Consider the following 15058-nt stretch of genomic DNA (forward strand, 5'->3'; position numbering starts at 1 on the left):
ATATAATCCGCAGCGGATGTCGCCGTTATCGCCGCATCGTTTTCATTTCGATGGGCACAAGTGTGTTTTACCTGCTGGCCGTGTGCCGTCATGTGATTTTAATATGGCGCATCAATCATGGACTATTTTTCTCTCCGCTATATTGAATACAAGCAAGCCGTCGCTGCAACAATTTAAGTAATTGATATGGAACTGCGCCCGCTGAAAAATGCATTGGGTCATTTCGCTTTTTTATTTGTACAATTTTTCTCTCTGGCTCCCACGGGCACGGCTGCGAACCTCTCTCTCTCTCTCTCTCTCTCTCTCTCTCTCTCAGGCCAGCAGTATAAGGGCTTTGTTGGGAGATCAGTTTCCTGGTTAAAACAAGGAATAATAATAATTCTCTCTCTCTCTCTCTCTCTCTCTCTCTCAGGAACCGCGCACGTCGTTACCTTTATGTAAAAACGTTTTCCATTTTACTACAGAGGCCGATGGATCTGAAGACCTGATGGGAACAAGAAAAAGAAGGGAAATCTGAACTCCCTGAAGTCCAATGGTCGCCAGGCGACTGTGACTAACTTACCTTCCCGTTATTTCGTTTGTGCCTTGTCTGTTAAGGCAAAATATCTCGACTACTATCTGTGGCAACTCGGTCGTCTTAGGTCGCACATTCAGTTGTCTTACGTCTTTTGGTGACCATACAGCCGATGTTTCAAACCCTAAGCTGTGGCATAACCTATACAGTTCCACAATTTCTGAAGAGTTTCCTATCCTCAACGAACAATATTAGCTCCTGTGGCCATTTCAAAGTTTTCCCGCATGTTCCTTGAGAACGCATTCTCATAATAATAATAATAATAATAATAATAATAATAATAATAATAATAATAATAATAATAATAAAACTTTGTTAAATAGAGTAATAGAAAAATGTCATCACCTGGGGAAGTGCAAACTGAAGGAAATAAAAATGAATGACAACGTTTACAATTGAAATTTTGGAAGAATGGGAGCTAATTAAAAATTCAGATAAAAATATGGAAATATAAAAAAGGAGAACAATGTGAAAAATTTTATATTCAACGGACGAAAAATGAAGGATTCTCGTGACAACCAGAAAGACTAGAACTCTTGGCTAAAAAGGCTGAAAGGAAGAGGAAAAAATGGGAAACCATTACACGCGACGGAAGAGCAGTGATGTCGACCAATTTCCCCTTTTTCGGCAGTGCCGTTCGCAACGCCTGACTAATGCAAGCGTAAGTTGCAAGAGCAGAACCAAGCACTGCCATGCAACACATTTCCCAAACGATGCCTCCCGTTCGTCCAAACACGGAATAACGGGACGGCCAAACGAGGCCGGCCGGACATAAAAACAATTCCGGTAACGCGCACGGCCTCAATGAAAGCGCCGTTTCACTAAAGGACACGCCGAGCCCAACGCCGCTGTTATGTGAAATAGCAAGGACGTCATTTGTGAGAGCTCTCTCTCTCTCTCTCTCTCTCTCTCTCTCTTTCTCGCGCTTTCGCTTTCTGTTCCCATTCTGAGGCCCCGGACTTTTTTTTTTTTTTTATCCATGTACATTCTCTCTCTCTCTCTCTCTCTCTCTCTCTCTCTCTCTCTCTCTCTCTCTCTTCTCTCTCTCTCATTTTCTTATATCAAAATTTTCGTATAGACCATTCTCTCTCATCTCATTTCATATATCCACTGAGTCATTTCTCTCTCTCTCTCTGTCTGTCTGTCTCTCTCTCTCTCTCTCTCACACACACACACACATATACACACACACACACACACACATATATATATATATATATATATATATATATATATATATATATATATATATATATATATATATATATATATATATACACACATATAAATATATATATATATATTTACTCAGACACTGGTTTACTATTATTTTGGACCTTGGTTATCTCCCTCTCTCTCTCTCTTTATATATCCACTAGCTGACGTACCCGGCGTTGCACGGTAAAACTCAAAGCGTAGAACACACCCAGACCATAGAACACACCCAAAGCATAGAACACACCCAAAACATAGAACACGCCCGGATATTTATTTATCCCAACCTTCTATTAGACAGGAAAAGGAATCAAATCTATCTATAGTGCAATATCAAAGAGTTTTTATTTATAAGTTTTTAAAAATATAAATACAGTATACAAATTACAAATTCGCTATAATACTACTTTAACACAAAACTTGATTGTAAACAACATTTTTAGTTTCACCATCAGGAGCAAGAATAAATTCTTGGGTGAACCCACCCTTGAGCAAGAACATTAAGCTGTCAGTGGGAAAAACATGACGATCTCAAATCCACTCCACAGTACTTAATAGACTGTCCCTGTGCCTTGTTGATCGTGATCGAGAACACAAGTCTCACTGGAAATTGCAATCTCTAAACGTTAAAAGGGAGATCCGTCGGAATGAGTGATATCCGTGGGATAAAAACTGTTTTACCCTCCCCCTTTCCTGTTAAGATAGTTGCTTCAATTATATTACCCAACATTTTTCACATTTGATATGTCACCCCTTCTCCTCACCTTCCTATTGGGGCTGAACTTGGACTTAAGGGCATTGGAGTGTCACTATTCATCTCAGGCGACCTTGAAAACTATTGCTCAGACACTAATATCTGTCATTTTCGGTTATTTTTACATGTCAACCCCTTCCTAGTCCCGGCCCCTTTGGTGCCAGTGATGTCTTACCCCCCCCCCCCAAAACAAAGTATTCTTTTCCAGATATTAAGTCATAATGTATACCGAAATGAGGTATGATAAACCGGTAAAGTTTATTTAGTTACTAAGTCTATGGGCAGAACCAGCCCCATTTCAGGGAGGGCCTTCCTACCCCCAACCCACTTTGGTGCCCTTCGCTGCCAGTGATGTCTTACCCCCACAATATCTTTTCCAGATAGTAAGTCATATGTATACCAAGTTTGGTTGAAATTGCTCAAAGCATTTCAATTATGCTGGAACAAACACATACACATATACAATCATGAAGCTACAAATGTCGCTTTATATCATATTCACGCTACCTCCGGAATATCCCCGATGGGGAATTATCACGAAGGGGAATTTATAAGTGATAAATGGATTGGTACTGCCGGGTCGCGATCCCTCGACAAACATACTTATCCAGCAACTCCAGTCGACGTTCTACCACTGAGCTATCAAGAGATATTCCCGAGGTAGCGTGAATTTGATATTAAGCGACATTTGTAGCCTTCATGATTGTATATAAATCACGGTGATAAAAAATTTCATACATACAGACATATATATATATATGTATATATATATATATATATATATATATATATATGTTATGTGTTTGTATGTGTATGTGTGTGTGTGTAGAATCTACTTGTCAATTTTTACCAGATACATATATAATTGTAAAAGCAACAATGCCCTCTTAACTTCTCGAATTTTTTGCGCTTTTTTTTGGATATGCTTGTCACTAAAAAGCCTTAAGAGCCAAGTGCAAGAAAATGAAGATATGATGTCCGCTACCAGACATCATAATATCTTCGTATTTCTTGCACTTGGATCTTAAGGCTTTGTAGTGACAAGAGTATAAAAAAAAAAGCGCGAAGAATTCGAGAAGTTAAAGAGGGCATTGTGGCTTTTACAATTACATAGTATCTGGTAAAAAGTGACAAGTAGATTCTACACACACACACACACATATATATACAGTATATATATATAATATATATATATATATATATATATATATATATATATATATATATATATATATATATATATAATACAGAGGCGCTGCTGTATTGTTATCTCACACTGGCAATTTTTGTATCCATTTATAATTCCTCTCACTCTCTGGGGACCTGTATTTTTATTGCGTGCATAAACATTGTTTCATTTTACACTTTCATCCTCGGGAACGCTCTTCAAAAGCATATGCGAGCATTTTAATGAATTTTACAAGACTACTTCTAAAAACTTGGCAAGCTGCCTTGACAGCGCAGTTTTTGTTCACTCCCAAATTCCGTAAGTATGCATGAAAAGATATATGTCCAGAAACGCTTGTGCACTGACAAACAAATGAAACAGCGAGGAGAATAAGGTTATGTATGTTAATGATCTCATAGCCAGGCAAGCATGTACAAAATCAACTGAAGGGTAACCAACATTAAAAATGTTCCCTTGCCAGTCCAGTGTATCTCCATTCAATATAGTTCTAATGGAGAGCTGTCCCTGCGAAACCAATATACGTCAACGATTCCAAAAATACCAAAATAAAACTGATGTCACAGCAACGTCAGCGCACTAAACAGCTAACGGACACAGGTGCAGAGCCATTAAAAGCACATAGCTGCAAAGGTTTCGAAAAATCCAAAACCCAAATATGTCCCGCGGGTTCTTCAGAGTTCACATGAATATCGTCGGAGTTTGCATGACCACTAAAACAACTGAATACATCACCTACTTTTAAATAAAATATTCGGATACCCATCCAACTTCACTGGGTACCATCCTTGATAGCGACACACTCTATTAGTGTCTCTATTCATAAAGTGCATAAATCACCATGAAACAACTGACTGACTATTTTACTGACGTCACGCCTTCAAAAGTCATAGCCGTCCTCAAAAGGAACAACCCGAAAGGGATATTGTCTTGTTAAGCAGATTTCCGCGGAAGAGCAAGCACATGTGGGAAAAGCGGAAAAAGTCCTGGCAGCAGGACCGCAACTAAATTGAAAACAAATAAAAAATATATCTGAGATAACAACTAAATACAATTTCCAAAATTACAGTTCTTAAATCAATGTACTGAAGCTAACACAATTTCGAGCATATAACAACAAAAAGAAATAAAACTCCGTGAAAATTTATTCTGCTACAAATAAGAACGAATGTAAACAAAGTAAGGATTAATAAACTGTTACAAAAAGACAAAACAAATACACAGAAACTGGACGGTCAAACAAATACACAGAAACTGGACGGTCAAGGTTATAACAGTTTATGAATATGGCAGAACTCTTTCTCAATATATATATATATATATATATATATATATATATATATATATATATATATATATATATATATATATATACATACATAATTTAATATATATACTTAACGCCTCTATCTATCCATTCATGATAATATCTCTTTTCTTTATCTACCTAGTCCTTACTGGATCCATTACTTTCACTACCTAACGACCTCTGCTCATTATTTTCTTTTGTCCATTTCTCCATTCATTACTAACGTAACCTCTCAATTCACTACTCATATTATCTATCTACCAATAATTCTTGATTCTCCATTGCTCTCTATTCATGACTAATTTTCTCTGTCTGTTATCATTCTCTCTCTCTCTCTCTCTCTCTCTCTCTCTCTCTCTCTCTCTCTCTCTCCCCTCTCTCTCGTTGAAAATAAGGAAATTCTGCGCTTGCGTCTAATCTTCCAAATGAATCAGGAGTAACAGGCCAAATGAAACCAATAAAATACACAGATAGGCACACACACACACACACACACAGACAATAACAAGAGTCACTCCATCAGGCAGCGACAGGCGGAGAGCTGCGCTGCATTCAGCCAATCATGTTGCAGGGCCAGTTCCATGCTGGAGCCAATGCCATTCAATATATGTACACGACGAACAATTGCTCAGCGTTCGTTTTCAAACAGACTCGTCGAGACAAAATCCAAATTCATTAGTCACAGCCGTAAATACGCCATGGTAAATTTCAGAGAGAGAGAGAGAGAGAGAGAGAGAGAGAGAGAGAGAGAGAGAGAGAGAAATGACGTCAGTAGCCGAACTAGCGACGTCTAAAACATATTCAGGAATAGCATTTAACTTTGTTTCTGAGTAAAAGGCCTTAGAAGAGCTTGGTTGCCTGATATCAAATGAGCGTTATGCGTGAAAAAAAATTGGAAACACAAAGAACGACAAGTTGTTCCAGAATGCATCAGTAACGTGTGGAGCTGTTGTCATCAAGTTTATCTCCTCTTTGGTAAAGCTAAGGTTTCATTCCCTGGTGAGGCGTAACATCAAACTGTGCCGCTGTTGATCTTAGCAGTAGATGATTTACTTGTTAGTCGACAAGCAAATGGATGGCAGCCGATGTGGAGACTGGCATGGGGCTAGGAAACTCTTCCTAAAATATATACAAAAGTCCAGAAAGATAGGACTTTCAACAGCCACTCCCCGACAAACAGCCAGGCAACAAAATCATAAGGAAATCAGAACTCTTCTACGAGACACATTTAAAAGAGACGCTGGGAAAGTTTCAGTGAGAGTCTTCTGTTTACTCTGGCTCGTCTGGCTTAATTATCATGTGTTCGAAGTCAGCATCTCCCATCTATCAGAGGCTTGAACAGTATCAACAGTTTCTCGGCAAAAGTAAACCTCGGCTGACACGAGAGAGAGAGAGAGAGAGAGAGAGAGAGAGAGAGAGAGAGAGAGAGAGAGAGAGAGAGAGAGAGAGAGAGTCTACAAAATGGCTTCAAGACCTACTTTCCTCGGCAGCAAAGGAATAAGACATGGAATTTCATGTCTAAAATTGAGACAAAAATGCAGGAGAACAAGCAGCAAAGACCCACCTACTGGCGACTCAAAAGACACGTCATTCCAACAGAGAGAGAGAGAGAGAGAGAGAGAGAGAGAGAGAGAGAGAGAGAGAGAGAGAGTCGGATTCCACAATAAGCTGTAGGTCCCGTTGCTAGGTAACCACTTGGTTCTTAGCCACCTAAAATAAATCTAATCCTTCGGGCCAGCCCTAGGAGAGCTGTTAATCAGCTCAGTGGTCTGGTTAAACTAAGGTATACTTAATTTTGGCCCAATTTTTAACTTGAAGATTTTTTTATAATAACCGATCCATTTTCGCTATGTTTAATTTCATCCACTTGGCGAGAGGCTTGTCCCTCTGTCAGCCAACACTGGAAAATCTTTGCCACGGATATCTTATACCAAGTGTGGTTGAAATAGATCTAGTGGTTCTTATGAAGAAGTCGAAAATCCGAAAATCTTGCGCAAAGACATACATATATACACACACACGGATGATGATCAACCTTCGGTCAGAAAAGCTTCTCCAATCTCCATACAACTCATGTAAAAAATAAATAAATAAATAAATACATTAATAATAAAATTGAGCTTGATTTCACCCGAAAGATAAATAAAACCAGGCCATGGATTTTTACCCTTCCCTCGACGTAGGGTGTTAAACAGAGTCAGAATTTCAAACGGGGAAGTGTACTTTACTTTACCTTTCTTCGCATTGTTGTGTAGATGATGGGTGAAGGCGATGGCCAACTTCCGCCGATGGTGGCACAGCTTGCTCATGTCGCCCGACTCCAACTCGGGCGGCAAAGTTGGTCGCGAGGGGATCTGAAAAGACGACAAAGAGACACATAGAACCTCATCCGAATGAATCACAAAAACAAAACCCTGACATTAGTGCAATATACAACTAACAATACACACACACACAAACTATCGGCTCATTTTTTGGGGCGGGCGGTAAGTAGCATCCGATACACATGAAGCTTCTATCTCGCTTCTGATTGGCTGGAGTATAGTGGTCGTAAAAAGTCAATAGAAGATCTTTTATGCACTTTCAAATGTTGCATGTTATCGTAATGAATATCCAAAATGTTAATTGAGCATAACACTCTTGTATAATTTTGCTAGGTAATAACAAAATTAAATAAATCACTGAGCACTCCATGAATGACTAAAATACAAGTTAGATATAAAGGTGCACAGACATTTCCATTCCGACAATCGTGATTAGTTTCTATGATACCGGGTGTGGTTTCAGTCAAAAGAAAAGAAAGAGAAAGAGAGAGAGAGAGAGAGAGAGAGAGAGAGAGAGAGAGAGAGAGAGAGAGAGAGAGAGAGAGAGAGAGAGAGGCTGTATGACAATATATATACTAAGAAACCTTCAGGTTGAAATGTGTTTATGGCACATTCGCGGTGGAATTTTTCCTATCAAGATCCAATGTTAATGAAACGGTGAACAAAAAGTCCTGGACTTACAATTGGTGAGGTTTCACATTCAAGTCTAAGCAACTCATCCTTGGCCCATAGCGCACCCCTCGGCCAATGAAGAATTATAGGAATTTATTTCTGGTGATAGAAATTCATTTCTCGCTATAATGTGGTTCGGATTCCACAATAAGCTGTAGTTCCCGTTGCTAGGTAACCAACTGGTTCTTAGCCACGTAAAATAAGTTTAATCCTTCGGGCCAGCCCTAGGAGAGCTGTTAATCAGCTCAGTGGTCTGGTTAAACTAAGATATACTTTTTTTCTCCCCCAACAAAACACCATGAAATTCAACAGTAACGATTGAGATATGTGATGGAAAGTTATGCAACAAATAGGCTAAATAGCTGAAATAAAATTGCGCCAAAAGAAAAAAAAATGCAGCTCTTAGTCCGGTGACTGTCATCAGATCAAGTGTCGCAAGCAGCCCTTTATCCGTAAAATAATAAAGAGGCAAATAAATGATTATAAATATAGAACGGTACAAAATTTTAATCGGAAATCACTTCCCACCGGGACCTGCTAAAGAGTAAGGAATTTCAGAATTTAAGTGGGCTGAATTTATACATTACAAATTGTCTCATGAAACGTTAATTAAGTCCAAAAATAAAAAAAAAAAAATTAAAATAAGGAATAAATATGCACATCGTAAGCAAAACCATAAAATGATGAAGACCCTAACCATCAACGCTAGATGGTGTCGTGATAAAACCATCATGGTATCACACAACCTACGAAAGGCGACTAACATCACCCGGCATTAAGCAAAACCTTCCTTCCCTCCATCTGAGCTACAAGTCACTGGGATCCCTACACGAAAACACGTTCTCATTCAGTGCGATCTTCTTCGTTGAGAACCCACAATACCACCGCCTCTTCGAGCATTTTCATCAAAAGCAAAAATTTTATTTGTTCTGATTAAAGTTAGACTGATATGAAAAGAAGCAAGCCAATCTATTCTAGACGACAATGAGTATATTCTGCCAGTTTCTTTACTCTTTCAAGTTCGGCTTCAATGAGAAAAAACAAGAGGCGATGTAATCACTGTATCTTTGCCTTGTTCAATGTTATTACACATAAGAACCGACAATTAATCATACAATTATATTCTTATTCTTCTTTCACCTTAGGCTTTGAAGAACCAAAACATGACAAAAAAATCACGTACAACCTTCTCCTCTGTTAGATTTCCTCTGGGATTTACGAAGAAAAACGAGAAGTAACATAATTCAATAACTTCTCAGCTCTCTTTTGCATCTAGATTTACAAGAATGGACGCAAATGAACAAAGGAAAATTTAGGCCCTTTCTATCCTCCACGGCGACTCTTCTTCCCCCATTTTTCAATCAGCTAAAATTGCTATTCTTCTCCGACGTCTCAACATTATTCACATTTAAAGGGTTTTCTTCGCTTCTTTGAAGAAATAATAAAAAGAAGCAATAAAAAAAAACCGAAATGAATATGTTCGCCGTTTTCTGTCCGCCACGATACCTTGTTTTATCATCCGTAACTCTTGTTCTGCGTTCAAGTCAAGCTGATGCATTTCCATCCACGGCCCATTTCCTCCACATATACAGGCGACCTTCCTTGACAGCACAACCTAACCCCTTTACAAAGACTTGTCCTCCACACATCCACGTTTTCGAAGATGAAGAAAAAAAAGCTATCCCTTATTCCTTTCTATGCTCCATAAGCTTACCATCCTATCCATTACCTTCTTGAGTCTACCCTCTCCTACCCCCCTTCCAAGTCCCTTGTCCTCTCCTTGCCAACTCCTTGGATCCCATTCCATCTAACCATTCCCACCACACCACTACCCCCCCCCTCCCATCCTAGTCACCCTCCCCATCACAAGAGACTTCTTCGTTCGGTCAGTGCCAACACCCGCATATAAATTCCTTCCGGGAATTTCCCTCACACAAAGAGATCTTCCAAGCCAAACTTCCAGGAGAACGGAGGGGGGGGGGTTGAGAGTATTGAAGGAGCAGGAGGGTTTCCTTTGGAAAGCTCGGGGTGAGGGGAAAGGGGAGGTCGAAGACGTTCCTGATAAGATTTTACGATGCTCCATGATTTCTCCGAATTAGGTGAGGAAGTGGAAAGATGGAGGAGGAGGAGGAGGAGGAGGAGGAGGAGGAGAAGCAATATGAGCGGCCAAGGAAAATTCGAGACAAAAGACCAGAATAAAATAGGAAACGTGGTAACACAAAAGTTTTACAAATAAAAAAATGCACATCATGATATTAACCAAATAATCAAAGGAAAAGAAAAAAATGGGGAGAAAGCATGAAAATATGCAAGACTGACCAAAACAAATGAAAAACTAAAATGGAGGCATTACGACCCTTAAGAAAATTACACATTAATACAAAATTACTACGCACACGAACTCCGAATAAAAAGAAGAAAAAAAAAATACAGCACATAATTTCTACAACACGTTCAACGCAGACTTGAACACTGAAGAGCCCCATGGTCGAGATAGACATTACCACCAGATTCAAATCCAACCTTACTGCCTCCAATGGGTTAAACCTCTCTTCCCTCCCCGTGTTAACAAAAGAGGGACCAACTCATTAAGGGTTTGTAATAGCCTAAGCCTCTTTATCGAATCATAATCACACAACCTTCTTTAAACTCTCGCTCTCTCTCTTTCTTACTCGCGATGTTTATTTGTTTGATTGGTTTTCATTGTTAGCTCTCTCTCTCTCTCTCTCTCTCTCTCTCTCTCTCTCTCTCTCTTGGCAACAATTACCATTATATCTTCAATAACTGTTAGTGCACACATATATAATCACAACTGTTCATAGTTATAAAGGATACCAGTTCCACTGGTTATTTTATAAAATCATTTACGAAATGGCTGCATCATTCAGGATACATAAAACATCACTGTTTTCAAGGAGACCAAGTAACAAAAATAATCTTCCTTACATGTGTGTTCTTTTAAGAATCTGAGAAAGCAGATACCAACTTCTTCGTAATCTTGCTGTGATCAGTGGACTTGTATCACACTAGTCGCGGTTCCTCTCCCAAAATTTTTACTGTGTGGAATCACTCATTCTTGGTTGACACGGCTGGGCAAGATAAGGAAACTGAGTTGCCCACTAGACTGTGTGAAGGTCTTATACATCGCCACTGGCTCTCAGTTGGGAAACTACTGTACACTCAACGATATAAATAACAATCAGCGGAAAAAAAAGTTTACTTAAGAAAAATTCGCTTGTTTCCCCTTATAACCTTTTAGGCGCTCCTTCCACCACCTCAAATTTATGTATGCAATTAAACAGAGTAAACAGATATGGAAAGAACCTTACTTCCAAAATGAAAAAGCATACGGAAGAAATCAGGACCATCAGTTGAAGTGCACTAGCGAGAGAAACGTCCTTGCAGCTGCTCTCAAGGAAAATAGACAAAGAAAACGGCACTGTCAAGCCCTAACTATACTATCAACAGACTATAACGCATTAACCTCAACGCAGCAAAGAGCAACGTACAACACATGCAAACTTTATCGCCAGATATAACAAAGAGAACTATCCTACGCATATACACGCACTATATATATATATATATATATATATATATATATATATATATATATATATATATATATATATATATATATATATATATATATATATATATATATATGAAGCTCAGAGTGGTTGTTTCTCTACATACCCTAGAGGCAAACCTTCTCTTGTAATAATGGAAGGTCTGTTGAACTTCTATGTTTTTAGACTCTTAATTTCTGTCCATTTTTACAACATACATTGTATGTATCTCTCTCTCTCTCTCTCTCTCTCTCTCTCTCTCTCACATATATATATATATATATATATATATATATATATATATATATATATATATATATATATATATATATATAAATCTATACATATATATATTCTTCTATTCTCTTAATGAGTGGATGCCCATCTCCATCTTGATGTAATTCAACAACAGTCGAGTAACTAGCAAGTAAATACTTCACTGCTTAACGTTTAAGTCAACTGAGGCACAATTATTCTAATTCAATTCAAAACATGATTGCGTCTGTGCGCTCAAGCATGCAAACACGCGTATAACCAATACATTACATCATAGAATCTATCGTATCCCTCACCTGTGAGTAAAATAGGCAGACAGGTGCATGGGCCATAGGCAGAGACAGGTGCACGGGCCACCAAAACGAACACATGTATCAAACAATCCACTAAATATAGAATGTTACTAACCCCAACATACTGTTAACTTTTGAGGAACAGGCTGCTACAAGCGAAGTAATGCAATAACTATAATTTATTATGCTTTGGCTCTATCTCTACATCATAGGTAATATAAAAACCTCGAAATTTAATCTTCCGTGTTTTGTGTGTGTTATCTGTGTGTGTACATAATATATATATATATAAAATATATATATAATATATAATATTCCGTATGTATATATATATATTATACTCATATATATATATATGTGTGTGTGTGTGTGTGTCTACATATATATGTGTGTGTGTATGCGAGATCTTTTAGCCATAAAAGGTAAGTGTGTACGGACCTCCTCTCCATTTTTACGCCAATCTTCTCCCTCCAACGTAATGCATTCAGATGATTCTTGCCACATTTTAAAGGAAGCAGATACGACCCTAACGAACGTTGAACTGTTAAGTCTAGATATAAATTCAGTGTTCATTAAAGTACCCATAAAATATGTCCTACAGTTTTTGTGAAATAAACTAACGCTTTATTTGAACCATTTCCCCTTAGTGTATCCCTGGATAAAATAATAAAATTAGTGGAACTGCGAGCGTGTCTAACTATGCATTTTCATTCGGAAAAACGTTCTACTAACAGAAACTTTGCTGTAGTGTATGCACCTCATTGAAAATACTGAAGCATTGTTAATATATCCCATTAAGCCATAGACATTATTCGGCTGCGATCTGTAGATGAAATTATAACTTTGTGGAATCCTAGTTCGAATGAATTAAATGAATTTCTCTCCAATTAAACAGCTTACTACCAAGCACCAAATTCAAAACAGAATGGGACGCCTTAGTCTTGAGATAACACATGAATATAAGCTTACTGTCTACGAACGACCCAATTTTGCATTAACTTGCACCCACTTTTCAGTTACGATATCTCAGTTCAAATAGGTTTAGCCTGCAATTTATTTTTACGAGTAATTAGGAGATGCTCTCAAGAATATTTAGATCAAGAATTTAAATCTATTCGTAAACAACGGTTGTTTTTAAAATACCCCAGCCACGTGACTCACAAAGCGTTCTACAAAACCATCCAAATCTTCTATCGTACACTACAATTTAAGCCTACAGACAGCTAGACAAGAAATTAAACACCTCGACAGCAGCAAAAAATTAAGCCTAAGATGAGCGTAATTCCACTGCTTACAGCTATCCAAATACTATCAGTAAAACGCTATTTAATGTTCATCATAAACCAAATCCCAATGAGATCTGTATCTATAAATTCCCGTCTCGACGGTGACAAATTTTACATAGGATTTAGACGTAGTGTATAATGCTGTATGAAACTCTCTGCCAAGGCCCGGTGGTGGCCTGTGTTGTTGGCACCTGTAGCGGTGCCAGACGCACGATCATGGCTAACTTTTAACCTTAAATAAAATAAAAACTACCGAGGCTAGAGGAATGTAATTTGGTATGTTTGATGATTGGAGGGTGGATAGTCAACATAACAATTTGCAGCCCTCTAGCCTAAGTAGTTTTTAAGATCTGAGGGTGGACGGACAGACAAAAAGCCATCTCAATAGTTTTCTTTTACAGAAAACTAAAACTGAAAATCCTACCATCATTGTCGTATGAACTGGATAAATCTTGTCGACTGGAATCTATCACGCAATGATTTCAAGACCAGCTGATGGATCAAAGGTCAAATGATATAATCCACATTAACTTCTATGCCATTAACAACAAATTCCTACAAGAAGAAGAAGAAGAAGAAGGAGGAAAACGATAATGCTTGGTCAGCCGTGAATCATGTAATGACAATAATGCTATATCTAAAAGATACTGCCGATTTGAAAACAAAGCTATAAGAAAACTATTAAGAATCAAAGAACCGAACAGTTACAAATGACACAATAAGGAAAATTACAGAACTTCCATAAGTAGACGAAATAACGAGAAAAGGGTGACAGAAATGGCTTGGACATGTGATTCGAACAACCCATTAGAGAATAGTATCTGGCAGTGTCAGCTGAGCTCCAGTGGGCACCAAAAGAGCTGGAAAGGCCCAGATCTACTTTAATGTGAAGTGTGTGGGGGAGTAGATGAGAGGAGATTTATGGAGAAAAAAAAAAAAAAAAAAAAAAAAAAAAAAAGGCGTGGCGGAATATCAGTGGCCCTTAGCGTCACGCGGCGCGATTATGAAGTTACCTACCAACCTCGTCTCCTGCGCTTCTCTTCATCAAGTTAAGTCTGTCTGTAGAAGGTAGACGGAAGCAGCTGCTTCCGCACTAAAACGCTAGTTTCACTTCGATTCTGTATTTTACTGGGCAATCTTTCTTGACGCGGAATTCCTTTTTCTCCTTATTATACATATAAATACAAACATATACACACACTCATTCACGCACACAAACACACGCACATATATATATTCATACATACATATATACACACACACACATATATATATATATATACATATATATATATATATATATATATATATATATATATATATATTATATATATATATATATATATATATATATATATATATATATATATATATATATATATATACATATACACATTAAATAACGAATATGTCTGGATGTGCATGCTTGCAACTACTAGCACAAGTTCTTGTTTTGGTACAATATTCCCCTTTGGTAAAGAAAGCGCACTTATATACCTACATACACAAGCGTGCGACAGAGGGTATATAAATATATAATGTATAAACACCAGCCATGTATACCGGTGAAGGCTATCAGGAGCATAAAAACTTATGCCGC

The 15058-nt window shown here is 37.9% G+C and overlaps 1 protein-coding gene across 2 annotated transcripts in view; it reads right to left on the reverse strand.

The window, feature by feature from the left end:
* LOC136856674 (uncharacterized) overlaps positions 1-15058 on the reverse strand; it is a 505300-nt gene that overhangs the window by 214378 nt on the left and 275864 nt on the right. For both annotated transcript variants that reach the window (XR_010858454.1, XM_067134732.1), the window contains exon 4: positions 7272-7392. Coding sequence is in view for 1 of the 2 variants with exons in the window: in XM_067134732.1 (XP_066990833.1) it covers positions 7272-7392 (121 nt within the window). In the remaining variant the exon portion in view is untranslated. The remainder of the gene's footprint in view (positions 1-7271; positions 7393-15058) is intronic.

The sequence above is a fragment of the Macrobrachium rosenbergii genome, chromosome 36 (assembly GCF_040412425.1).
Source record: "Macrobrachium rosenbergii isolate ZJJX-2024 chromosome 36, ASM4041242v1, whole genome shotgun sequence".
Lineage (NCBI taxonomy): Eukaryota > Metazoa > Arthropoda > Malacostraca > Decapoda > Palaemonidae > Macrobrachium > Macrobrachium rosenbergii.